The sequence below is a fragment of the Candoia aspera genome, chromosome 3 (genome assembly GCF_035149785.1).
Source record: "Candoia aspera isolate rCanAsp1 chromosome 3, rCanAsp1.hap2, whole genome shotgun sequence".
Lineage (NCBI taxonomy): Eukaryota > Metazoa > Chordata > Lepidosauria > Squamata > Boidae > Candoia > Candoia aspera.
In genome coordinates, this window is record NC_086155.1 from 34,532,795 (window position 1) to 34,559,071 (window position 26,277).

General features: G+C 37.3%; 2 protein-coding genes across 4 annotated transcripts in view; one reads left to right on the top strand and one right to left on the bottom strand.

Annotated features, from left to right (window-relative positions):
* CEPT1 (choline/ethanolamine phosphotransferase 1) overlaps window positions 1-12,472 on the bottom strand; it is a 42,285-nt gene extending 29,813 nt beyond the window's left edge. Inside the window, exons 1-3 of one of the 2 annotated variants that reach the window (XM_063297339.1) lie at window positions 12,276-12,472; window positions 8,903-9,304; window positions 206-353 (exon numbers count right to left, since the gene is read on the bottom strand). In XM_063297339.1, coding sequence (XP_063153409.1) covers window positions 206-353; window positions 8,903-9,241 — 487 coding nt within the window. In that variant the 5' untranslated portion in view covers window positions 9,242-9,304; window positions 12,276-12,472. Of the gene's footprint in view, window positions 1-205; window positions 354-8,902; window positions 9,305-12,161 lie in introns of both variants that reach the window. The other variant, XM_063297340.1, reaches the window with a different exon arrangement.
* A 202-nt stretch (window positions 12,473-12,674) lies between these two features.
* DRAM2 (DNA damage regulated autophagy modulator 2) lies at window positions 12,675-26,178 on the top strand. Of its 2 annotated transcripts, XM_063297341.1 has the most exons (8): window positions 12,675-12,842; window positions 14,662-14,818; window positions 16,720-16,787; window positions 16,937-17,076; window positions 19,942-20,119; window positions 21,294-21,373; window positions 22,569-22,661; window positions 25,717-26,178. In XM_063297341.1, exons 2-8 carry the CDS (start codon window positions 14,688-14,690, stop codon window positions 25,822-25,824), a joined length of 798 nt encoding a protein of 265 aa, XP_063153411.1. In that variant the 5' UTR covers window positions 12,675-12,842; window positions 14,662-14,687; the 3' UTR covers window positions 25,825-26,178. The 2 variants fall into 2 exon arrangements, with proteins under 2 accessions (XP_063153411.1, XP_063153412.1); XM_063297342.1 differs by lacking the exons at window positions 12,675-12,842; window positions 16,720-16,787 and having other exon boundaries at window positions 14,692-14,818.
* Window positions 26,179-26,277: the final 99 nt, after the last annotated feature.

Genomic DNA, 26,277 nt, shown 5'->3' on the forward strand with positions numbered 1-26,277 from the left:
CTTCCCAAACAAAGTCAGCCAGAAGCTGCCACCTGCTAATATGAAACTAGTCAAATGTAGATCCTTTGTAAAGTGTATAACCAAAGCTTTGACATGTGGCATGAGAATTACAGAACCAGGGTAAACTATGCTCATCTTATTAGAGCACCAAAAGATTTTAGAAAGTCTTTTAAATTACTTAATAGACCAGTATCTAGTGCAGTACCTGTGGACAGTGAATCACAGCCGTGGTCAAATAGTTCTCCCAGAGGACTACTACTATTGGTTCTTCTTGCCTGTTTCCCATCTATAGCATCCAAAGACTGATAGATGAAAAGGCCACAAGCACATCCAATATAAGCCCAAGGAGGTGCCTAAAAGAGAATGTATGTAAAAAGCAGCAACATGTAAAGAAATCTGTAGGTTTTAAATCAGACATGATTCTCATATAGTCAAAATCTATTCTACTATACAATTAGCTATGAAAAATGGCAAATAACATTCCCACTTTTATCGATACCTAGTTTTGAAGTTTCTTGCATACAGAAAGGAAATTATAACAAATCATATTAAGATTAAAATTAAACCATCTGCAAGTTTTGTAATTTAAAGGATTATTGCACACATTTGCTGATTTTGCACACTGCTGTGTCCACTACTTAAAGGGTTATTAATATATACTGTACTTATTCATAAAATTATTTCGCTGTATTTGTTTCATTAGTTCTCTTATCTGATGGTTTTTCTCATGCTAGGTCCTTACCGGAAAAAAAAAGAAATAGGGACAAGGGTGGGAATTACTCCCTGTTATATTTCAATTATATCAGATGTAGAGTACTAAACATGTCAGGCATATAAATAGTTCATCTGTGGCCAAATTAAAGATACAACAATGAAAACATATTCTGGGGATTTTCAGAGCTAAATTTGATCAAATCTATCATCTAAATATATTTTTCATAGTATTTCCAGTATTAAAAGTAAATTTCAAAGGCCCTATGGTCAAACATAATTAATCCCAACACTGAACGGCTCTACTATTAAAAAGATGTCTCTTTTCTTTTCTTTTTTAAAAAAGAGGCTGTTGTTCCTTTTTTGCCCATCACAAAGTTTTTGCCTGTCAGTGAGTTCTATAATCACAAGGATGTCTTCAAATGCATTTTACATGATACATCTGTGCATATTCATATAATAGAGTTTTGGATTAATAAAAGCTTACAGAACCTGCCTGTGTGAATTTATCTGCCATTGATAAAAACCTTTTGGACATGAGATTTTATTGCTAGTGGTGGGCAAGGAAGGGACAAGAGCCAAAAAAAAGACATCATGTTTAAGGAAAAGGATTAAAATATATATTTTATAGCCCTTTTACAACAACAAAATGCATTCAATTTTGAATAACACTTCAGTGATATTTCTCTTTAAAATGTCATTTCTAATTATAGTCTACCACCTTTACTTTTTTTTCCTGTTCCATTTAAACCTCATTAAATATACACATAAATCCTCTTGCCCTCTTAGGTGTACACAAACAGCATTCAGGTATACACAGATAATTACTTTAAAAGCTGAGGCAGTATATAAAAAAAAAATTCCCTTCTCACCCCTATGGGTGGTATGTGTCTTCCTCAATCTTGGGTCCTCTACCAGAGGCCTGGGAGTTTGAGGGTTCTGTGCAGTATCTTGGCTGTTCCTAGCACTGCACTCTTCTGGACAGAGAGCTCTGATGTTGTTCCTGGGATCTGTTGGAGCCACTCTCCCAGTTTGGGGGTCACAGCCCCAAGTGCTCCTACCACCACTGGGACCACTTTGGTCTTCACTTTCCACATCCTCTCTAGTTCCTCCTTCAGGCCCTGGTACTTCTCCAGCTTCTCATACTCCTTCTTCCTGATGTTGCTGTCACTTGGCACCGCTACATCTATCACCACCACTGTCTTCCGGTCCTTGTCTACTACTACGATGTCTGGTTGATTGGCCAGTACTTGCCTATCCATCTGGACCTGGAAGTCCCACAGGACCTTAGCCCTGTGATTCTTCATGACCTTCTGTGGTATCTCCCATCTGGACTTGGGAGGGTCTAGCCTATGCACTGTGCAGATGTTCCTGTACACAATGCCAGCTACTTGGTTGTGCCATTCAGTGTATACTGTTCCTGCCTGCGTCTTACACCCTGTCACTATGCATTGGACTGTCTCTGAGGCATCTCTGCACAGTCTGTACCCCAGGTCCTGTCTAGTGTGGTAGACCTCTGCTTCTATGGATCTGATGCTTAGTGTCTCAGTGTCTCTTTTAGTCCAGCCCTTTCCAGCCACTGGTAGGATTTCCTAATGTCAGCCACCACAGGTATCTGTCGACAGTACATCCCATGCAGGGTCTTGTCTTGCCATGGCACTTCCTCTGCTTGATTTTCCTCCCATGCCTGCTCTGCCTCAGGCATTCTCTCAGCTGCTCATCTTTAGGTGCCATCTTACTGATGTACTCCTGGATGCCCTGGGTTTCGTCCAGGACAGTGGCTTTAACACTCACCAGACCCCAGCCACCCTCTTTTTGGCTGGTGTACAGTCTCTGGGTATTGGACTTGGGGTGGAAACCTCCATCCACTGTGAGGAGCTTCCAGGTCTTCACATCAGCAGCCTCCATGTCCTCCTTTGACCAGCTCACTATACCAGCAGGTTCATACCTATGCAGAACAGCAGTGGTGACAGTGCATCGCCTTGGTATATGCCACACTTGATGACCACTTGTGCAAGCCGTCTTGAGTTGACTTCCAGTGTTGTCTTTGTCTTCCACAGTCCCACTGAGTTCTTGAGGAAGGTCCTTAGTGTCCTGTTGATTTTGTATAGCGCCAGGCATTCACAGATCCATGTGTGTGGCATTGAGTCATAGGCTTTCCTATAGTCAATCCAGGCTGTGCTCAGATTGGTCTGTCTAAACCTTGAGTCTCGGGTGACTGCTCTATCTACAAGCAACTGGTGTTGCCTCTGGTGTTGTTCCCAATGCCCTTCTGAGCTGTGCTCATGTATGGGCCCATTTGGTCCTGCAGCTGGGCGGCTATGATGCCTGATAGGGCTTTCCATGTTGTAGGGAGGTAGATTATTGGCTGGTAGTCGGACGGTGCTGTTCCCTTGTGGGGGTCTTTAATGATCAGCATCATTCCTTGTGTTAGCCAGTCTGGGAGGGAGGCTGCTGTTAGCAGCTGGTTTGTCTGTGCTGCTAGGCATTCATGCACTGCTGTGAGTTTCTTTAGCCAGTAGGTGTGGATCATGTCTGGGCCAGGTGCTGTCCAGCTCTCCATGTTCTTGACATCTGAAGCTGTTGGATGTCTGCTACTGTGATGGTGACTGGTTCCTGTTCTGGGAAATTGCTGTGGTCTGCTCTCAGGTCCTGCAGCCACTTTGAACTGGTGTTATGTGTTTTCTCCCATATGTTCTTCCAGTACTGTTCAGTTTCTGCTGTTGGTGGCTCTGCTGTTACTGTGTTGTTGTACTGCAGTTGGGAGTACACTTTGGATGGTTCTTTGGAGAACAGGGGATTTATCTTCTTGGCCTCTGCTTCTCTAGGGTATCTCCTTAGCCTGATAGCCAGTGCTGTGAGCCTTTGTTTAGCAGTCTCTAGGGCTTCAGATGGAGTCAGGCCCTTGTATTTTTTCAGTAGCCAAGATCCTTAATCTCCACACCCTTCTGTAGTTCCACCAGCTGGCTTACCTCTATCCGTTGCCTTGATCTCATTTTCTGAGGTGGGGTATGCATTGCTGTTCTTCTTGATCGTGCAGCCAAGCACCTCCAGGATTACAGTGGCTGTAGCATATACCAGTTCATTGGTTTGAGTTATGGTGGTAGTAGGGATTGTTGTGAGGGCTCTATTAGCATCTTCTAGTATACTATCTGATAGTACTTCTCCAATGAGCCTTGGTAATCAGTCTTGAGGGTTGAGTGTAGCTAGTTTACCCATGATCTTATGCCTCATATCAGCTGCTGTGCTCTGTAATGGAGGGGGTGGCAGTGATATTTCAGCTTCAGGTGTTGGTGCACCTGTAGTTGTTCTGGGTCTTCTTGAATCCAGGATGTAACATGTAGTTGGTCTATCTCAAGTTGTGAGAGTAGCTTCCTCTTCACTATGTTGAAGCATTGGGTAACTAGCTGTTCCTCAGTTAGTGTGGATGCAGGTCTTCTGTCCATCCATAGTTCCCTCATACGTATATGCCCTCTCATTAGGTCTACTTTTGTAGTAGCATTCCATCAATTCCAAGTTGTCTTGTCTTGTCCATGTATGGTTTGTTCCAGTAGCCCATTTATTGTCAGATTGTCCTGGTTCCCCAACATCTGGCATGGACCTTGTTAATCCAGGCAACGTCTGAGCTGGCATGACTCTCTCTCTCTTTTTTTTTTAAGAAGCTTTATTGATTTTCACAGTATAGATATAATACAAAATAGAAAAGTTAGAAAAGTTAGAATACAGAACTAAAGAAAAAAGAAAAAAAACTATAAAGGTGCAGATAGACAGAAACCAGAAAGTGACTTCCAACTTTCTCCAACACAGATACAGATAAATTTACAAATATAATCTCTTACCATGAATTAAACCTTAGTAACATTATTTCTATCAAAACAAACCATTCAATCAGTAAAACCCAAAATCAAAACTTCATCTTTTTCTAACACAAGCAGGTAATCTAAAAGTGGTTGCCAAGTGGAAATAAATCCAAGAAGAGTATTTTCTCTTATTAGTGCCATTAACTTAGCCATTTGGGCCAAGTCCATTGGTTTAATTATCCAATCTTCCACTCTAGGTATTTGTAAATCCTTCCATCGTTGTGCATATAAAGCCTTGCTGCTGTAATCATATATAAAAGCAAAGTCCTACATTGTTTCTCAAGGTCCTTGTCCATCAATTCCAAGAGAAATTGCTCTGTTTTTTTTTGGAAATCCACTTTAAGGATCTTTTGAATAATAACACATATTTGGTCCAATTTTTTTTTTGCCTTCTCACACATCCACCAAAGATGATAAAAAGTTCCTTCACCCTGTAAACATTTCCAACAAACATGTTACACCATTATACATTTCTGACAACTTATCAGGGGTTAAGTACCAATGATACATCATTTTATAAAAATTCTCTTTTAAATTATAATTCAAAGTAAATTTCAAACCTTTGTTCCACATATTCTCCCATTGTTCCAACATATTATATCCAAAATTCTTAGCCCATGAGCTGGCACGACTCTCTTAGTTCGTGTCACTCTCATATTTGAGGTAGGCAGGTGAAGCGTTAGGGGGTCTTTGCCCAAAACCCCCTACTGTTAAGGTAGATACCAGCCGGAATTTGAACCCCAGTATAAAAGGGCAGTGCTTTAACCACTACGCTATCCAGCTGCTCATTTGTTTGTTTGTTTGTTTGTTTGAAACTGCAACCAAGAAAAAGAGACAGAGGAGGAAAAAGGAAACAGAAAAGAGATTTATTAGCTATATAATATTGAATAAAACCTTTTGAAACTAACATTAAATTAGTTCTTCATGTAAAGGTGATCTTACATCAATGTAGCTCTTCAAAACCATTATTAAAATCAATATTCAAAAATCAACAGAAATAACCAATATAATAAGAATTATTGATCAAAAAGAACAGTTAATAAAGTTTTTTCCCTTAATCTGAGAAAGTCTATCCTCATTGGATCAAATCAGGCAAGATCTAATATTTTAAAAACTTATCTTAACAGAAACCAAACTTGGTATGTAGTACAAGTCCATGTGGAGAATTATAATCCATAAACAGTTTCCAAGTTAAATTAAATTCCATATCAGACTTGTTTTTGACATTGATGCCTATTTCCACAACTTGATTGGCCATTTTTCTAAAGAAGGAATTATGAGGCATAAAGTATCCAGGCACCTATTATCATAATCAAAGCCAACTCTATATACTTTGTAAGAATATACTGTTTGATTATGTTTAGCAGCAGAACAGCTGGCAGGAAAAGAAATAATTTTTAAGATTTGTTTCATTCTGTAACAAGTCATCTTCCAGAATTAAGATTCCAACACTGCCCAAATATGAAAAAATGATCCAACTTTATTATTGCATTTCCAGCAGTTTTTGAAATTGAATTACCAGCACTGGAGTAATATACCAATGATAAAACTTCTTGTGCCAGTTTTCTCTAAATGCAGTATTTGCAGTACATTTAATAATTGTCTTCATTGATATTCTCATTGTTGCATGTCAATTGTTCTGTTGAACTCCTGCATCCATTTGATCATAAAATATTTAAACATATTTGGTTTCTGAATTGCATTTCAGTAACAATTTGCAAATAAGCAAATAATTCTATAAGATAGAATGCTTACTAAGTATGAGAAAATGGAGAAATTTCAGGATGTGCAAATGAGGTACAAAGGTAATGGCTAGTTAATAAGTCTGTTGTGAGGAATGAAAGTTTGAAGTAAAGCAAAGAAAAATAATGTATTTGTTTACTTTAGAAATGGCCACCAAATTCTGTAACAATTCTAGGTGGCATATAGTAAAAACAATACAATTGAAATAAAACACACACACATCCCAAATGCCAGAAGAAAAGCAACCATTAAAGGCAATCAAACATACCACCCACTCTAACGCAAGGCCTGGGGAAAGAGCCAGGTTTTCAGAGCTCTTTTGAACAAGGCCAGGGTGGGGCCAGATGTATTGGGGGGGGGGTGTTCCAGAAAAAAATGACTCTTCATAAGAATATGTTTCTGTTCACTTTGTTATATGGTCATCAGAGTTGAGTATGTAAGGAGGAACATAAAAATAAGTTGAATTCCAAAGAGCTTTCAATTCTTAGTCAATTTTGGGTGCCTAACATTGGAAGTATTATTATATGGTTGTTTTAAAATTGTTTTTGCATTTCTGTTCTTTTAAATGTTACTGTTGCTATTCTGTTATTCCCTGCCCATAGTCTATTAGGAGAGGAATGGGTTATAAATGCTGTCAGAAAGACACAAATAAAAAGATTCAGCAATTTTTGATCTGATAGAAACATCCTCATCAATATTCATTAGGTACTAAAGACTTAGTATATAAGCCTCCATTTATAGTATCATAAATAGTATATGTATGTCAGCTCCGTACATTCAATGGAGGATGAAGAATATGAAAAAAATCCACTGAAGAGCTATAAAAATTATCTAATCTCTTGAAAGGTTAAAAAAGGAAAGTATAATTAGTGTTTTTTAAAAAGTCACGTTGAAAACAAAAGCAAGCAAATCAGTTATCCACGTATAAGTAACAACGGAATATATGGTTAGAGTAATTTTTTGAACAGTTTCCTACCAATGCAAACAAAATGCTGTGAGATGGTAAGAAAAAATTGTTCTGCACAAGGATCAGTCAGGGATGTTTAAGGTGCACACTGCCTTTTCTCAGGACAGGATAAATGAACTAGATAACAACTAGTGATCCTTCAACCTTTCAATATTTATTTTAAATTGCTATTTGGTTAAACTAAGACATTTATAAATGAATAGTTATTCCACTTACACATGAAAGTTTGTGATTAGGAATCCTATTGAGTAACTGTTAAATAGTTCATGAGTAAAAGCAATAGAACAAGTATCTCAGCATGAACTAGCTAAATGCTGATTCACTTAGGGCATATAATACATATTATGGAATTTTGATTGGAAGGCAAAAACTTCTTGATAGCAAGCATGGGTAAACATAGTACCTATCTGAACTCCTTAAAATTACTATATCTTACCCTGAGATTGTGTGGCAGCTGCATGTCGCCAACCAAAACATAGCTGCCTTAAGAAGCTGCGAACGGGTATATCCTCACACACTCCAAACAATTGTTCTGTCTATGAATCTGAAGATGTCAGCTCTTCGAGGTAGACCAGACTTGAATGCCAAAGTCATGAATACTAAAACTACTTTTATTACAGGGTTACAGTAACAGAATCTTGCAACTCTGAATGTGCCTTCCCCCTCCCTCCCTGCTTTTATCCCAAAGAGAACTAGGAAGCTCAAGTCAGAGACGGTTTCTCAAATCCCATTCCTCCTTTGGGCTGAGATTTCTCTTATCTGACCATTGCCTTGGCTGCGGCTCTTCCTCCTCTTCCTCAGCGTTATTCTCCCAGCCCATTACAGAAGCTCTGCACAGCTTTATTGTATATATCTCATAACTTACATTGAATTAAAGGAGAATATTTTGTAATATATTCTAACTGTGGCTGCACCTTCCCTACCTTGATGCCTTTCACATATGTTGGGCTACAACTCCCATAATACCCAGCTAGCAAGATCTTGCTCTGTGGAAATTAGAATTGTAGCCCAACACACTTACAGTAGAGGGCACCATGTGCATGAAGACTGCTGAATACTCTCTGATAATAATCCCCTCAATATTTCAGAGTTGTTTCCTAACTGCACACAAACTAGTTCGTCTCTTTTTTTTCCTCTCCTGAATTTTACATTTACATCTTTAGATTCTAGGCTAGCATTTAACATTTTTAAATTCTAAGATTTAAAATGCATTTATCTGCTTAATATACCTATTCACTATTTATCTTGCATTTATCTGCTTAATATAACTATCCATTATGAAAAAAAGTTATAAGCTTTAATTCTTAATGAGAATTATCCTCATTCTTACTTTCTGTCACACTTAGTCACTAGGTATGTTAATGTTTTAATGATATTATGAAAACATTGTTTAAAGAATACTGCATTGTTCTGAAAGAACTGAGAATTGGGTTACAGTTTCATTTAACAGTGCTTGTTTCTGAAACTTCTAATAATTCAGATGTCACAATGATGATACCTATGTATATAAACACCATCTATATCCATTCACAGAATATTAACAAAGCAAGTAAAATTAACAGTGAGCCATTAATAGAAATAAATTCTTGTCGCAAAAAAAGTATCAGAGATCTTAACTTACTTGCTCAGTAGCTGTTGGACAGTAAAACACTAATATTATGGTTGTGCAGATGTTTATTATCAGTCCAACAATTGTAATCAGATTAGGAGCAATCCAGGCTGGTACTCTTCTCACTAACCATTCCCAATAACCTTGCATAAGGGGCTCAAGTAGGGACCGTCCAGCACTTCGATATTTGTGTTCTTCTAATCGTTTTAACTGATGCTTTGATAAAGGTGGTGTTGGCAACTGAAGCAACTTGCTTAATGTACATCCTGTAGAAGGAACATGACCATAGTGCGCAGGGGATTCCAGCTGCAATTCCCCACATCGTTTCTTCAGTGATCGATTCCCACTCATGGATTTATTAGCTTTAAAGTTTGTATCTGACAAAGTTTAACTGTTGTAAATAAACATAAGATCCTGGAACAGAAAGTATTTAGGTTAATATAAGAGGCAAAACATTGTAAAGTTCTGAAGTGTTCAATAGTCAGAAGTACAATACCTGAAAGTCCAGAATATTTGTAAATAAACCAAGCAGTGTTAAAAAATGTATAAGGACAGAAAACATTGGTCCATTTACTACTAGATAAGGAAATAGAATCTATAGTTGCACCAACTTTAATACTCCTCTTTTTTTTTTTTTTGATAAATGCAGTATAGTCTAGGGGATACAGTTCTGGGCTTGTACTGAGGAGACTGAGGGTTGAGTGCACACTTAATCATGGAGATTCAGTGGTTATCCACTGAGTGGTTATGAGCTACTTATTTTCTCTCAGCCCAACCTATCTTACAGGTTTGTTGTGGGAGTAAAATGAAGGGACACCCACAACTAAGCTGTCTTGAGCTCCTGGAGAAAAGTAGGATAGAAATCATCATCATCATCATCATCATCACCACATTATTTAAAGTTATGTTACAAACATTTCTATTCATCTCAAAAAAAGTACTGTAACTGATTTTTTACTAGAAACAGATAGTTAAGGTAATTCTTAGTACTGATTAGTTTAATAATGAAAATACATTTTCAAATAAATACTTCCTTTCATTTTCATTCATATATTGGAGAAAATCAAGGTCCATGCTGATTTTTTTTAAATTTACCATTTATATTACTCTTGTGTGATGTGTGAAAGGTCCCTTGTGCAAGCACCAAGTCATGTCTGACCCTTTGGGGGGACGCCGCTTTTGCAACGTTTCTTGGCAGACTTATATCCAACAATAAAACCTGAGTACATTTCCACAATTGTTCATAAAAACTGGTCAATTCAAATAAATATATCTGATAAATTAACACAAAAACAGTAGCAAGGAGTAAGGGATTCACAGTGGTAGTTTCCTAACTATGCTCCTCTCTTGAGGAAAGCAGATCTGACCCTCATACTGTCTGCTTTTAGACAACAAATGAAGACATGTTTGTTCATCCAAGGTGTTCTATGATAACTGTTCTAAGATCAGGCTTCCTTTTAAATTATTTTCAGATTGATTTTGTTGTTCAAAATGAAACTTGTTTTATATTTTCTTTTATTGTTTTTAAGGAATGTTTTTTTAAAAATTGTTTTATAGTAGTTTTATCAAATGCTCTGCATTCTTTTGGAAGAAAATGTAGTATTAAAAACAACAAAAGAAGAATGGATAAATAAGTATAATCCATAGGACAAGATTTTTTCCATAAAGTTGGACCTAGACCACTAGTATGAGTTCTAGTAACAGGACAGAACATCAGAGAGAGGAATTTTATAAATTCACCTTTTCCCCTGAATTGCCTTTGTCCCTTCTTCCCAAACTGTTTAAAGTGTTTAGTTTTATATTACTACTAAAATCTCTTGGGTCAGAGGAGCCTTCAGAGAAACATGGGATGTGGGTAAACTGTCCGTCTTCTTCTGATCAGAGTCTCCACTATTTTTTTAGTAATTTTCACAAACAGAGCCCTTCTGTTCACCGAACAGAATAATCAGAACAGAACTCTTAATCCTATCTGCTTTAATGTTTTAACCTTCACCCTCCATTGAAATAATGAGTGCTGCCCACATTCAGTAACTCCTTGCTACTCCCTGGAAAGAACTATTTATGGATTATATTAGGGATTATATTGGGAATGCACTTGTCATTTTTAGGGCCACTGCAGGCTTTTTGCAAGATAGATGCAATCCAAAAGAGGGAGGGGCCAGGAGGGCAGGTATTAGGGGTTTTATGGGCCCTGATCAGGAGCATTTCTGTAATGATAAGATCATCAGAAATTTTTAGTAGCTGTAGTTGGGTAGTGCTGGATTTCCTCTTCTTAAACACAGCACAGTATGTCTTATGGACCAAATTGTACTGTTCTTTTGTTTCTGGATAAAGAATGATTTGAGCAAGGAGCCGGGATTAGTTTGAGCCTCATAATTTAGCCTTAAGATATAGAATTATTTTATTGATTTATTTCTATATAATCACAAAGGACCTAATTGATGTATCTTTTTGTAGTGCTTAAAGACTAGCTTAATAATACATCTATGTGAGTAAATCTAAGGTAAGTACAGTAACTAAAAAAACCTGTAATCAATGAAAAGAAGTTTTTGCAATCATTCCGACAGTTCTTCAAACGAGTTACATATAAAAGCACTCCGCAGAAGAGGAGTATTGAATTATTCTTAATCTGAGTGGCAAAAGACTAGGCTTCTGAGCAGAAAGAGGCTAAACCTCTGGCACAGCACAATCTTCCAAGGAAGTATTATAACTCTTTGTGGGAGGCCTTGACCTTTTATAAACAAGCCACTTAATTGTATTTTTATTGCTATAGAATGTACAAGATTCCAGTTTCAGTTTTTCGTTAAAGGAAAGCAAGTAATATGGCAATTAACAGACTTTGCCTGAGACGTTGATGGGTCTCCACCAGTCCCAGCAGCTGAAAATCTGAACTCAACTCAAGACAGATACTTGAATCTTGAAAATTCATGTAAGGCTGAGGCACCTTTATTTTATGCCTGCCACACTGTATTCGACACAAACTCTGCTTGTGTCTACGGGAAGGGGAGGGTTGTTTTGACTTGTCCCCGGCATTTGAAGAACGCCTGCTCCGATTACATTGCTCCCCCCAAGGTCTGACTGACTGACTGCCGGCCTGTCAGGGCATAAACGGCAGCAGCCCTGAGTGGGGGAAACAAACACACACACACACACACACAGCGCAAGCGACACCCCGTCTCTTGCGCAGGAGCCTCCAAGCTCAGCAAGAGAGAAAAGACGACGACCAATGCGCCTCGCGAAAATCCTCGCGGCAGGTAAGGGAGAGACTCACATGAGTCAGCCTTCTTTCGCTGAACCCGAAGGAGACCCCACGCCGGCCAGAGGCCAAGCTTCTACCGCCCAACGGAGCCAATCCTGGAGCGCACCAAGAACACCCGGCATTTACCTTAACCAGCCTCTTCACCCAGGAGGCGCGTTTACGTCCTTTTTGCGTCTGCCGTAAACAAGGCCGGCTGCGTGGTTGCTTAGGAAGGACGCGCGACTGGAACAGGCAACTAACGGAGCAGGGGGTGTGCGTGGGATACCCGGAGGCTGGCACTTGGATGCGCATGGGCAGGAGGCAGCATCCGTGCGCGGGCGGGGGGGAGACTTTGTTTGTGAGTGAGAGAGAGTACGGCGCATGCGCCAGCCGGCCTCTAATTGCTTCCGTCGTTTCTCATCTTATCCTCACAGGCCCCTCCTTTAGAGGGTGTGGGAGCGGTTTGGAAGAGATGAGGCGGTTGCCGGAGAACGGGAGGTGGTGATAAATAACTCTAATCTTCTCTGAGAGGTTCGAATATCTGCGCGCTTCGCCGGCAGAGAGGACGGGGTTATATCCGGTCAGGCGCCACTCTGCAGGGAGAGGGCTCCTTTCTCTGCCACCCGGGTCGGAGGAGGACGCTGCCGACGCGCTGCTGGTGTCGGAGTTCGGTCGTGCCTGGCCCTGAATAGTTGCGTGGCCGGCGGAATCTCGGTGGGTTTGTTTGGATGCCGTATCACGATACGCCTCTGACCAGGAAGACGTACGGTTGAGTTTCCATCAGTTAGGCAGCTTTTTAAAGTCTAGGAGCGGTGTCCGGGGTGAGGGGAAAGTCAGAAAATGAAAGTTCAACAAAAGTAATCGCTGCAGCTGTTGCTTAAACTTTTCAAACCGCCAGGAAAAGAGAGAATACCGCGTTAGTTACGGTGGTCCTCGAGAGAGGCTAGGCGAGATGAGCTCCCCTTAGGAAGGTAGCCCATCCCTCCAGCCTCTTCCCAATCTGGCTGCATCACTTCGCTGAAGGGGAAGGCCCTCCGAATCACGTGTTTTGCGGCCGAGAGCTGCTAGTGCTGCTAATAAACTGGCTTTGTCAGATATTTTGTCTGTCTGTCCTATTTTCTCCGGTTAAAAAAAAAAGAAAAGAAAATCAGTGAGAAAGAATGGGCAGGTCCCAAATGTGAAACTACAAAAGCTGCTTCTCCACACTATTAAGAGCGAACCATTTAAAACTTTTTTTCTTAATATAGGGAGTATTATTGGTTGTGTGAGAGCCAGTTTGATGTAGTGGTTAAAGCATCAGGCTAGAAACCAGGAGACTGTGAGAAGCCAGCTGGGTGACCTTGGGCCATGTTGTTGTTTCATTTTTATTTGATAGGAAATAAGAGGCAAAGGCAAGCAAAAAGTTCTGGTGGGTCTTTGCTGGAGCCAAAAAGTCTGAATGTGCCAGGTCAGAAAGTGAAATCTTCTGTCTTGTAAACTGATATGCTAATAGTTACTATGGTAACTAATGGTTAGCAGCCTAGATAAAGATCAATGTGCTCTCTGTTTCTGCCTTTTGCTATTTCAAATACAGCTTCTGTGCCCTGCTTGAACAGTTTATCTCCCTGCATGGAGAGAAGAAGAACTGGAAAAATGCTTTTACTCTGTTTTGTAAATACAGTTTATACTTGTTGAAGTTGCTGTTGTGATTATTTGATCTCTCTCAATGGCAAAGCTCTTCTGAAATTCTGCTGCTGATCCTCAGGATCAAACACCCCCCCCCAACAGGCCAGTCCTTTTCTCTCAGCCCTAGGAAGGAGGCAATGGCAATGGAAAAACCTTGCCAAGAAAACTGCGGTCGCCAGGAGTGAAAGACTGACTGGAAGGCTTAATAATAAATCATTGCCCTACAGGGCAATTGGAAATGAACCAGCATCCCATTCAGCTCCTGTAGTACTGGTGTTATGTGACATATCAGCTTATTTCCATTAGATGCCCTTTGCATTACCTGCAGTTTCTAGATGGACTTCAAGAGCAGTCCTATGGAGTCAAAATGGAAAGTGACAAGGGCATGAATGCTAGTTGCTAGTACTTTCTGTTATTAAATATAAAGTTTATATATATTAAAGACAAAACTGTACAGTACTTGGGTCCATTTATTTCTAGATTAAAAGGTAAAGGTTATCAACATTTTGATTTGATTTTTCTTTCCCTCCACTTCCTTTTCTTAAAAACATTTGCACATGTTCCAAATAGTTCTTTGGTTCAGTTTGTCACGTTTTTTGTACAACAGCTTTCTCTGAGCTAGTTAGAACATAGCTTAAATAGGGAAATTGAAAATACTGTTTCTGATGAAGTCCTTATTCAGTAATTCAATGAAAAGGTTGGAATGGAAATATTTTTAAATATAGAGCAGAAAGATAGTGTATTAAATGAATGTATTGGAAGAAATATGATTAAATTGAAATGTTATAAATTCATACAATTTATTTGCTTTCAAGGCAAGAGGAAAGAAAAAAGGTCATTTGTTTATTTGTTTACTTATTTTTCACAGTATTTGAATCTGGGGATCATTTTGAAATGTGGTGGTTTCAGCAAGGACTGAGTTTCTTGCCTTCTGCCCTGGTTATTTGCTCGGCGGCTGCTTTTGTGTTTCCATATGTTACTGCAGTCCTTTTATATCATGTTGATCCTTTGGTACCCTATATCAGGTTAGTATGTTTTGTATTTTTGCACTGTAATTTACATCATAATATTATTTCTAGGAAACCTTTCTTACTTTCCTGTTTCTCCTAAATTTTTTTTAAAATGAATGCAAATTAAAAGCCATGGCATTTAATAATTTAGATTGTTATAAAATGAAATGCCAACATTCCTTGTGAATTTAAAAGACATAACAGGAGTGGAATATTTTTTTACTTCATTGTCATGTTTTCTTCTAACAAACCTTGCTGAGATAGCCCCCCATATCAAAAAGGAGTCAGATTCCCTCCACATAACATATTCATAAGACACATAGACATGCACATATATGTCTTGATACATGTAACACATTTATACACACATATTGAAGTGATTCTTACCCTTTTTCCTTGCTCTTATAATTAGATTTGCAAAAGCTTACCATTGACACTGAGGAGACAGGATATCAAATGTTTATCATATTTATTTGCTTGCTTTTAATATATTTTTTCAGACATTTAATGTTTTCCAAAATGGCTTGTATGAGTTAAAAAAAAAACAGACCAAGTATCTAATGTGCGACACAAGGATGAGTGTGCTTAGAAATCTCCTTTGGAAGCTCCTTGAACTGAATTGGAATGAAGAGAGCATAGGGATTCATTGGTGGTTTTGCATGGTTCCCATTCATTGTGTAACTTCACAATAAAGGTGCTTATTGGATAATTTCCAAGGTGTTCATAAGCCCAGTATATTTAATTTCTAATATCAGGTTCTATCATCTTGGTTCTGTTGCTGTGTATTACAATTCTATAATGATGATGAATGTATTGCTAAACTTTCATTTACTTCTGAAAATAGTGTATAAAAGCTTGTTCTTTTCCTTCCTCCACCACATCCAGTTTTGCTGTAAATTTAAATTCTTATATTTTCCAGATTCTTTCTTAAGTCTCTAATAATTAGTAGAGCTGTAAACAGCTCATTCTAAATGCAGGAACTATGAAATATGTAAGAGAACAGACATCTTCTTAATAGATACTGTAGTCTTACAATTCTTTGCTCCAAGGTTTTCTTTTTGCTTGATTTTGAATAGGCAATCATTACAATCCTAAAAAAACAGAAACTCAAGGCTTTCGTTAGTGATTGGGCAGCAGTTGTCAAGCAAAAAGAAAACCTTGGAGCAAAGAATTGTAAGACTACAGTATCTATTAAGAAGACGTCTGTTCTCTTACATATTACCTAGAAAGCAATAGCCTAAGCCGGGATTGTAAGAGAGATCAAGTATCATTGTATAATTGAAGGAAGCTTGAAATATAATACCTATACTATGCTTTTCTCTCCAAAATAGCAGTGATTGCAGTTCCTTGAGCTGCCATTAAAGCATAAGTTCATTATTATTTTTCTTATCCATGGCTGACATCAAGCACTGTTTAGGGACTTCAGTAGCGTTCTTGGATTTCAATGCTGGAAGACTATTGTAGCTTGGTATTCATCAGTGAAACTGAAACAAAACATTAAGACTGAGATTTATGTCCTATCAACATTCCTAAGTCACTTTGAATGGACTATATGAAAACATGCATAACTGCTTGTGCTATATAAATATTAGCCATGATTGACAAATAAGCATTTCCTGTTGCTAAATGTATATGCTTTGGTAAATATAGTTGTGCTCAGTTTACTATATAATAAACTATTTCAATACAGTTTGAAATAAAAAGGGGATACACCTTGGAGGGAGGAAGTGGCAAACCACCATCCTGCAAGTATCCATGTAGTCATCAAAGGAGTCTTTATCTTTACTCATACAATATCACTTGTCAGTGTCAACATTAATAATTACAGGGTGGGAGGGCTAGTTGTGCATTTGGTAAGTTTTGTCATTCTATTTGCATCACAGGAAGCTTAGTATCATAAGTTGCTTATCTTTCAGTGATACAGGGACAGCACCTCCAGAAAGATGCTTGTTTGGAATACTTTTAAGCTTTGTTTCCTTCTTGGGTAAGTACAGTAAAAAGAATACTGAGCTTCTGAAAGTTTGCATAAGAGACCACTATTTTCATGTGGCTATAATAATTACTTAGATTTTCTTTATTGCACTCAACAGCATAGTCCTCTATCCTCACTCTGCTTCAATTGTTCATTCACAGGCATTGCTACCATATACGTCCGGTACAAACAAGTCAGTGCTTTGAACCCTGAAGAACCCAAGATGCTCAGACTAAATAAGGCTGGCTTAGTGATAGGAATGGTTAGCTGTTTTGGGGTTTGCATCATTGCAAACTTCCAGGTTTGTGCTTTGTCTCTCATTATGGGGGAATTACAAAAGTACGTGTATTCATCATAAGGCTGTAATAGCCTCCTCTTAGGATGTGCCCAAATGAGGATTGATAAGAATTGTATTGTTATATTGTTTGGCATTTGGAACATGGTTGTCTTTTCCCACCATTTCTTCTATGCTTCCAGAAAATAAGGAGTAAGAGACTGAGTAAAGATGCACAATTTATTTTGAATAGTATGTGTCCACCTGGAAGCACCTTCTGTTGATTGGCTTTTACAATAACTTTGGATAGTGAGCACATTTCTGTATTTATCTCTTAACTTTACTGACCATACAGCAACAGGATACAAATCAAATGTAAGTTGCTCAAGTGTCCAGGAACAAACAGCTAGTATTTGGAATGGTTTTGTTTTATTTAGACCATATAATATTTTTAAAATGGATATATTTGCAAGCAGAATATTACGTTATTATGAATATAGTTACAGTTAAATAAAAAGGATCTGTTTCAGTACAAATAAATCCAACATTCCCCCCAAAATCACAATTTAGCTGAATAAATCAGTCCTGGGATCAGTGAGCTATACTTTGTGAAACCATAACACATATTTGGCATTGTTAGACTAAACACCAGCATTTTTTTACATCTCTCATAATTAACAGTGTGCTCATGAGCATTTGCTGGTAATGTTTATTGTTTATATAGTGCTTTATAATTTTTCCAAGCATCAGATATAGTTTGCTTCATGAACACTCGGTGACAGTGTTGCTCTTAAGAATTTTTTTTTAAAAAACCCTCACAGTGAGTAAGGAGAGAGTAGATAAATTACTGTAGGTTTATAACCTGTTCCCATCGAATAAGTATTCTGACTGGATGGACCCTCTGAATTTCTGAACTTTGTTAGCTGTTAAAATCAGACTGGTGATACTTATTTTGTGGAAAGTAATTGATTTTGTTTTCCAAACATTACTTATGTTTCTTATCAAAATTCTCTAAAGTATCTTTTCTGGTCTAGATGGTGCCCTTCTTTCCATAAAGTAGGCAGATTGTTGGCGTTAAATATCAAAGTTTCAAGTCTCTCATTCCTCACATAATTAGGTTTGAAACACAAAAACTATTTTTAAAAATATATTTATTAAATTCATACTCCTTCTTTCCTCTAAGTTTTATTCTATAGAGTCCTTTGGATGGATGTGTTAAGGCAGAGAAATAGCAACTGGCCAGAGGTAATTATTAGATTACCAAATGAACATGCAAAGTACCCTTGTGAAAAAGCAACTGCCTGCCTCAATTTAGTAGTGTAACTGGTTGCACCCATTCTGGCATTAACTGCAACCAAATGCTTCCTGTAATTGATTATCAATCTCTCATATTGCTGCTGAGGCACTTTTGTCCATTCTTTCATGGCAACTTGTTTAAACCCAATAATGTTTGAGGATCTCCAGCAAAAACTGCTTGCTTCAGGCCCTGCTGAATTTCTGTGGGGTTTAGTTTTAGATGCTCACTAAGCCATTCAAAAACATTTTAAAACATTTTGTTCTTTTCCATTCATTCTCTTGTAGACTTAATTGTAAGTTTGGCATCACTGTCTTGGTATATGACCCATTTGTGCTTCAGCTTATGGAAAATGGGCTGATAATCTATAAAATGATGTGGTACAAAGCAAAATTCATACTTCCTTCAGTGATGGCAATTTGTCCTGAAGGAATAAAGTATCCTCAAACGATGAAACTACCACCTCCATGCTTGACAGCTGGTTCTTATTATCAATTTCAGTGTTTGGTTTCCACCAGACATGACAACTAGGTAGCCCATAAAGCTCCACTTTGACTTATCTGTCCTGAAATCTAGTTGGTTATCCAGTTGCTTTTTTCAGATAGGCATTAGTGTTTTTAGTGAGCAAAGAACCTTGCTTCTTTCCCATGAATCCATTTTATCCAGTGATTTTTTATCATGGAGTCATAAACACTTTTAGTACAGGCAAGAGAGGGCTGCAAATCCCTGGATGTTGTCTTTTTTTTTTTGTATGTGATTTCATGGGCAATTTTATGCAGTTCTATTTGATTTTGACAGGATAGCCACTCTTTGGAAAATTCAGTATTGTCTCAAATCTCATTTCACAGCTATGTGTCTGAATGTGAATTGGTGGAGCCTCAGACTTTTCAAAATTGTTTTGTAACCTTTCCCAGACCAATAAGCATCAATTTCTTTTTAATGGACATCTTCAGAAATCTCTTATCAATCCTGATTGTTTAATGAAATACAATTGGACCTAGCAATTCCTTTAACTGAACTGATTGAATTAGGAGACTCATTAATTTTTCACCCTGGCACATTGCATGCCAGCTGAGTTCGTTTAGGAAATAAATGAAGTCAGCACCCAACTTTGATGGTGTTATTTTTCCCACTCAAATTCCCTTATGTATCAGTAGAGCTCTGATAACATTCAATGGCAAAGATATGCACACATTCAGAAAAACTGAAAAAGCCAAATATTTTTTCACAGAATTTTAACTTGGCAAAAGAAAAAGGGAAAATTAATCCCTTAAATTAATCATTTAATTGGGTGGATATTGTTGTAGTTTGGGAAAAACCTCATGAACTAAAGTTGCCTGCTTTGAGCAATATTGCTGTCTTTAGGATATATATATACAACACTGCAATCTTGCTCTTAATTAGTAATAATGAACTTCCAATAATTATAAATCTCTAGGTTTTTATATTGGTTTGCAGATACCACTATCTCTTATTGAACCCAAATTCTGGTAATTTGGAGGGACTCCATTCAAAGATTCAGTTTTATTATGTTTGAACCTTTCAAGCATCACCCCGGTGTTCTCTGAAAACCACTGAATTATGTTGTTTTCCTTTAGAAGAATGCTGTATTTTTCTTGCATACATTTGGCGCTTTCCTCACATTTGGAATTGGAGTCATATATATTTTGATTCAGACAATTCTTTCCTATAAGATGCAACCAGAAATTCATGGAAAGGATATTTTTTGGATCAGATTGACAATACTGCTGTGGTGTGCAGTAAGCATATTGAGTAGTATCCTTTGTGGGAAAATAATGTAAGTGATGAATGGGCGGTACTTCTTAAAAGTCTATTTTAAATGAAACATACTTCATTTTCAGGTGGCTAAAATGACTACTTGTTATAGCAATGCTGGAAAAGATACTAAATACGGAACATTAGAAGCTTTATTTTTTGTTTTCCAGAGAGGTAGCTGTGTTAGACCATTGCAACAAAAACAATAGAATATCTTTTGTATCTTTAAAGATTATCAAATTCATGAGTGTATATTTCCATGGTCTACAGTTCATTTCACTAATTGCATGAGATATTATTTGAAATAGGAGTATATAGCTTACAGTATATATTCAGAAAGATAACGAATTATGTCAGAAGGAAATAATATATAGAACATATAGTGGCCATTCACAAAAACAGTTGCTGGGTGTGACATAGATAATTTTATATTGCTGAACTAATTAATACATATAGTATGATTTTAAAAAAACCTTTTATCACTATCATGAGTTCCACCTGACTTCGTTGTTTATTGCCCTTATGAATGTATTTTATCTCAGGATAATATTCCATGCACCTGATGAAATGGATTGGAATCTAAAAAGCTTATGCCATAATAATTTGTTAGTCTTCATTGTTAAGTATTCATTGTGTTCCTATTATTTCATTCATATTACATGTATCAGTTATAAAAAGGATTTCATAATACAATATTTTACAAGAATAGGTAAATCTTTATCTGTAATTTGATGTATATATAAACGTATAAACATATATGTAATATATTAAGTTATTTATATCATTTAACATATTAATTTTTAGGGGTTGTGTTGTTGTTAGAATCCCTGACTTCTATTGATTCTCTTGTCAACTGCATCCTCTTAACCCATATTTCATCGGTTTTTGGAGAATCTCCTGATCCTTAAGAACAATTTTCTGGATGAGTGAAATGGCATGACTGTATTTGGTACTGATTAGGCTTCGGATGGAGCATTTGCTGCGTTATTGGCACATTTCAAAAGGATGGGGCAAACTAGAGATGACTAAAAGAAAATCATTCAAACTAAAGATAACACCATATAGTCTCTAGGGCACACAGCCTTTAAATCAAAGAAAAACAAATGGGGTTAAGGATGGATGGAGAGCAAAGCTATTTCCTCTGTATTTCAAAGATATTCCTTAATGTTTAAAGTGTCTATTTCTTCAGTCACTTTACTCAGCTTAAATGGGATAGATTCCCTACGGAAACAGCATTGGGATCCCCAGGAGAAAGTAAGTTTGATTTTTCTTAAAGGACAACAGAAGATACAAAGGAAATGAGTTCAGTGCATTGCAGAAGACATTCCAAGTTGTTTGTTATGCATCATAGTGTTTATATGTTGTTTCCCCAAAATACCATACCCTAGTTCTGCTAACACACACAAACATAAGCAAGATGCCAGTAGTAAGACTGAAGTCTACAGTTGGCTTCATTACTGCTATTAAAAAAACAGATCTAGAGTAGCTGGTCTAGCCTCTTTATATTGTAACAAATAAAAGTGGCAGTAGAACCAATCTTTTTTGTCTCTGACAGGGTGATGCTGATACTATTCATGAGTAATGTGGCACATATCCTGCCATCATTTCCCAGCTTCAACACCAGTCTGCAGAAATGTAAACATAAGATGAGCTTTTCTGCTGGATCAGACCAAAGCTTTATTCCTGGATGTTTCTGGGAAGCTCAAAGGCAGGGCATGAACAAAAGATCTTTTATTTCTGTCCCCAGCGAGTATTATAATGCCTCTGAACATAGAGAGTGTGTGTGTGTGTGTAGACACACCATGTTTAGTAGACATTAATAGATTTCCACTGAGAATTTGCTAATTATTTGTCTTTCTCCCTGCTTTTGTTACAATGTTTTTATTACATCTGTTCAGCATACATTAAAGCCTTCCCCAATTTCAACTCCCATAATCTCTAGGCGGCAACATCAAAAGCCAAGCTGCCTGAGCATTGTCTGCTGGAAGACACTAGACTGGGATTTTTTAAATGTACATAAATATACATAATGGAACCAAAGAAAAACTGTGATGTTCTCTTTAACCTCTAGTCAGTCTCCCCTGTAGTTGTCTAAGGCCTTTTGATTGCTTTTAAGAAGGCTTTGAAACAGAACTTCCAGGTTTTTAATTGTTGAAAGTCCTCCTTTTTAATAAATTGGTTTTAATTTGATTTTATGTTTTTTTAGAAAACTTTATTAAAGCATTTTCAAAATATACATAAAAACTAAAAAGATTTTATGTTTTAATTGTAAACTACCAAGATACTTCAGTAATCAATAGTATAAACATCCTAATAGAATGAATGTAAAGTAAAGAACTTCATTATGCTCATTATTGGCTTTCATGACCTGAGTTCACTCTTAGGACTGATGATATTCTACCATTGAGAAGCACTCTCAAAATACAATTTTTTTTAATGTCTTCTACAGGGATATGCCTTCCACATCATTAGCACAGTCTCTGAATGGTCTTTGGCTTTCACTTTCCTCGGTTTTTTCTTCACTTTTATCCGTGACTTCCAGGTAAGTTTCTCTACTGCAAGGATGGCCAAACTTTTGGCAGACGGAAGGTGCTCTTAATTTGGAGGCAGTGACTACAGATGACATTGGATTTGTTAATGAGAGAAAGTAGATGGAAACGAATTATGCACATGAGATTTGCCATTTTTGAGTGAGTATTGTGTGGGAACCACAAATAGGAGTTGGGTCATATAAACAGAAGTTTCTGCTTTAATAAATACCTTGTATTTGGAAGTTTTGAAGTTAGTAAATCTATCTGAAGTTGAGGTGGAATAGAGGCCATCAAAAACAATTTTCTGTACTTATGGGGCATTAGGAACATACTTTGTTAAAATGGATTATGAACTTCTTTAACAAAAGTCAGCCTTTGATATTAGACCGTTAGGTTGTCGGCAACATAGATGATTATTCAAAGTATTTCATGTTTATTTTTCTTTGTTTTCTGAGCTCAAAGCCAACAAAGATAATATGAATATTTTCAGAAACTGATCCTGAAGCATTATATTTTTCAGAACAATTGCTTCTATAAAGGATAGAGCAAATTGCTCAGTTGTTAGCAGTGCATTTTCTTATTTATGAATTAATCAAGACTGTAGGGTAGTATATTAGTTCTTTATTGCCTGCCCACAGTAAATGTCTCCTAATCCCTTATTTGATTGCAGAGAGGGGAGGCCTGGCATGTTACTGAGACTTGGGTGAAGGGAGAGACTTACCCCTTTCAGAAGTGTGCCCATCCATATTTCTGATTTTAGTTTTGGGTGTTGCATCAGCTGTAAATCCATGGCAGGGGAGAGAAAGTAGCTATTGTGATGCAAAAAGCTATGCAGGTAACCAGAGACCCTGTTCCTCTGATTATTGGATGTGAGGCCTTGTTTCTGAGGTTGGGCACAAGAGACAAGCTTTGATTGATGCTGCGTGTTAAATGCACTACATGGCTTAAGACCTGGGCGCTTTCAGCACTGCCTGTTCCCAGCAGTATTTGCCCTCTTAGTAAGATCAGGGAGGAAGGGTTCTTTTTGGGTTTCTACTCAGAGACAGCATTACTATCAGGGGTCTTCACACTGACCCTTCTTGCTTACTGCCTCCTCCTATGGAACAGCATTCCCCCTGTGAAGAGGCTGGCTCCAGTCCTTTTGGAATTTGTATTGTTTTAATCCTGGTTACATAGATGGAGTGTACACTGCTTAAAATTGGGTACAATTGAAGAAGCATATAAGCCTAAGTAATACAAACAAACATACAGTTTACCTTAGTAACGGAAGAAAACATTTTAAAGGTATTGGGCTGCAGAATATTTCTCCCCTTCATTCTTTCATCCTTTCCCCTTTACCTATTTTTGGGCTAGAATTTATGTAGTGCTTTATGTGTTCAAATCAGTGGTGGCTATGTCACCAAAACAATGTTTCAAATTTGAAAGACTAGATACATAGTTTTGATAAAGTTGCTTCCCCTTTAATTCCTTTAATAATATATTTCGATCAGGATTATTATAATTTAGCTAAAATGAAATCTTTGAGAGAATATAATCTTTATAGACTAAGAGATTTTTATAGCAATAAGGAACCTTTCAATAAAGATCAGATTGAGCAATAAATAGGTGATAAATTACCATAGCTCTTATATCAAATCTCTTTTGCACAATAGAAATATTGGAGATTCAGCAATATGGCCCTATACCAATTTTGAGAATTTAATACTTCAGTATTTAGATCAACCAAAAGGAACAAGTTCAAAAATGTATAGGTTATTATTGCAATCAGAAATAGGGGATCCACCATATCTTGGTACTCCCATGCAGGAGACAAATTGGCAGAAGTTACGGAAACTGGGCAGATTCACTTCAGCTTCAATGCAAGAATTGCAGTAGAAGATTATACATCATTGGTACTTGCCTCCTGTTAGGTTGGCACATGTATATCAAAATTATTCTTCCAAATGTTGGAGAGGTTGTCAAAAAAGGGGTCATTTATTCATTTGTGGTGGTCATGTAATAAAGTTCTACCCTTTGGGCATAAAATCTTTGGGAAGATTAGTACCATTACTAATCAAAGAATTGAATGCTCTCCAGTGCTAGGCTTACCGTATTTATTTATAGGACCAAATCATCGGCTTAAAAATAAAGAATTATTCATTTACTCTTAGCAGCCAAAACAATAATTGTGCAACATTGAAAAACTCTAGATAACATAACAACTGAGTTGTGGATTAATAAGGCCTCTTCAATTGCTACATTAGAAAAAATTACAAAGTTAAATTAATGAGACATCAGAGGCAGGAACCACAATTTTATCAAACTTGGATGGATTTTATGGTTTATCTCAATAGTACTAGATACTTTATATACATGGCAAACTTTCATATGTATAGTACCGTCTCTTTATCCATATCGCAGGAGAACTCCATGGTATTTTCTATATATTTTTTTTGTGATTTTATTTTCTCTGTATGTATCTTGGATTTATGTAAATATAGTTACCTGATTTTGTTTGGTAAAGCTAATAAAACTAAATAAATAAAATCAGTGGTGGGGATCAGAATCTACCTGGAGACTCATTTTTCCCCTGGGGTCCTTACTGGGCCAGTGACATGAGTGATTGGAACTAGAAACATCCTGCTTCTCTGAAGCCCAATTCACTGGCATCATGCAGCTTTTAAAGAAAAGGGCTCCAAGAATACTGGAGCACCTGAGAGCAACTTCTCCCAGGGAGCCAGCAAGACCTTCCACCTGTTGGGAAAGGCAGGAGGGCAGGCAAAGCCCTGGAAACAGTCCCATCCAGTATTTAATAAGTGTCTAAGGAAGTCTGTCAGGGACTTCATCTACTTCCTTTAGGGATAGACGAGGAAGGGACCAAAGTCCCAGAGATGGAATGACTTGGAGTGACTTGGTACAATTTTTGAACTTTGATAAAATTATTAAGCCAGTGATGCTATTCATGAGATTCCTTATTTTGTCTGTGAAGTAGGATCTAGAGTGCATATCTATCATGACTTTGTTGTTGCTTTATGGTAACAAACAAATTAACAAATATATTTCATTCTTTTCCACCATTTATTGTAGAAAATCTCATTGCATACAGAAACAAGCCTACTTGGGCCTAATTTTTATGATATGCAAGAGCAGCTTCTAGCAGATGACCAAGGAATACCAATCACAGGAAGCACATGAGAAGAAAACAGAGAAAATGACATAAATTAGAACTTCTCTCAGAAAAAGGCTTTGGTTCAAACATGGCACTTCCAGTTTTTAAAATGCAGGAATCATGATGATGTCTGTTAGTTCCACTGGCATCAGCTCATATACATGCCTATATATATATGAACATTCAATGCAAGGTATAAAAATATCATTCTATATGAAAATACTGTTATTAACAAAGCATTTTTACTGACTTTTGCCAATTATAGAAAAGGCTTTAAGTACCTCACAAAATCTTTCAGTGTTGAATATGACATAATGATAGTATGGTATGATATATCTTTACAGATTTTTATAAATTAAATAAAAATTCTACAGATTAAAGTTTGCTGACCAAGGTCCCTAAATTTTACATACATAAACATTGTGTCTTCCAAAAGATCTCTGTGTACACAAGTATTTTGGCTAGAGAACTTACAAGGG

What these genes read in the sequence shown, in the direction of transcription:
- DRAM2 (XM_063297341.1), top strand. Translation starts at nt 14,688, where the DNA reads ATGTGGTGGTTTCAGCAAGGACTGAGTTTCTTGCCTTCTGCCCTGGTT. An exon ending in CCTTTGGTACCCTATATCAG is followed by an intron (nt 14,819 to 16,719) that starts GTTAGTATGTTT and finishes CTTATCTTTCAG; the next exon opens with TGATACAGGGACAGCACCTC. An exon ending in ATTGGGATCCCCAGGAGAAA is followed by an intron (nt 21,374 to 22,568) that starts GTAAGTTTGATT and finishes TGTCTTCTACAG; the next exon opens with GGATATGCCTTCCACATCAT.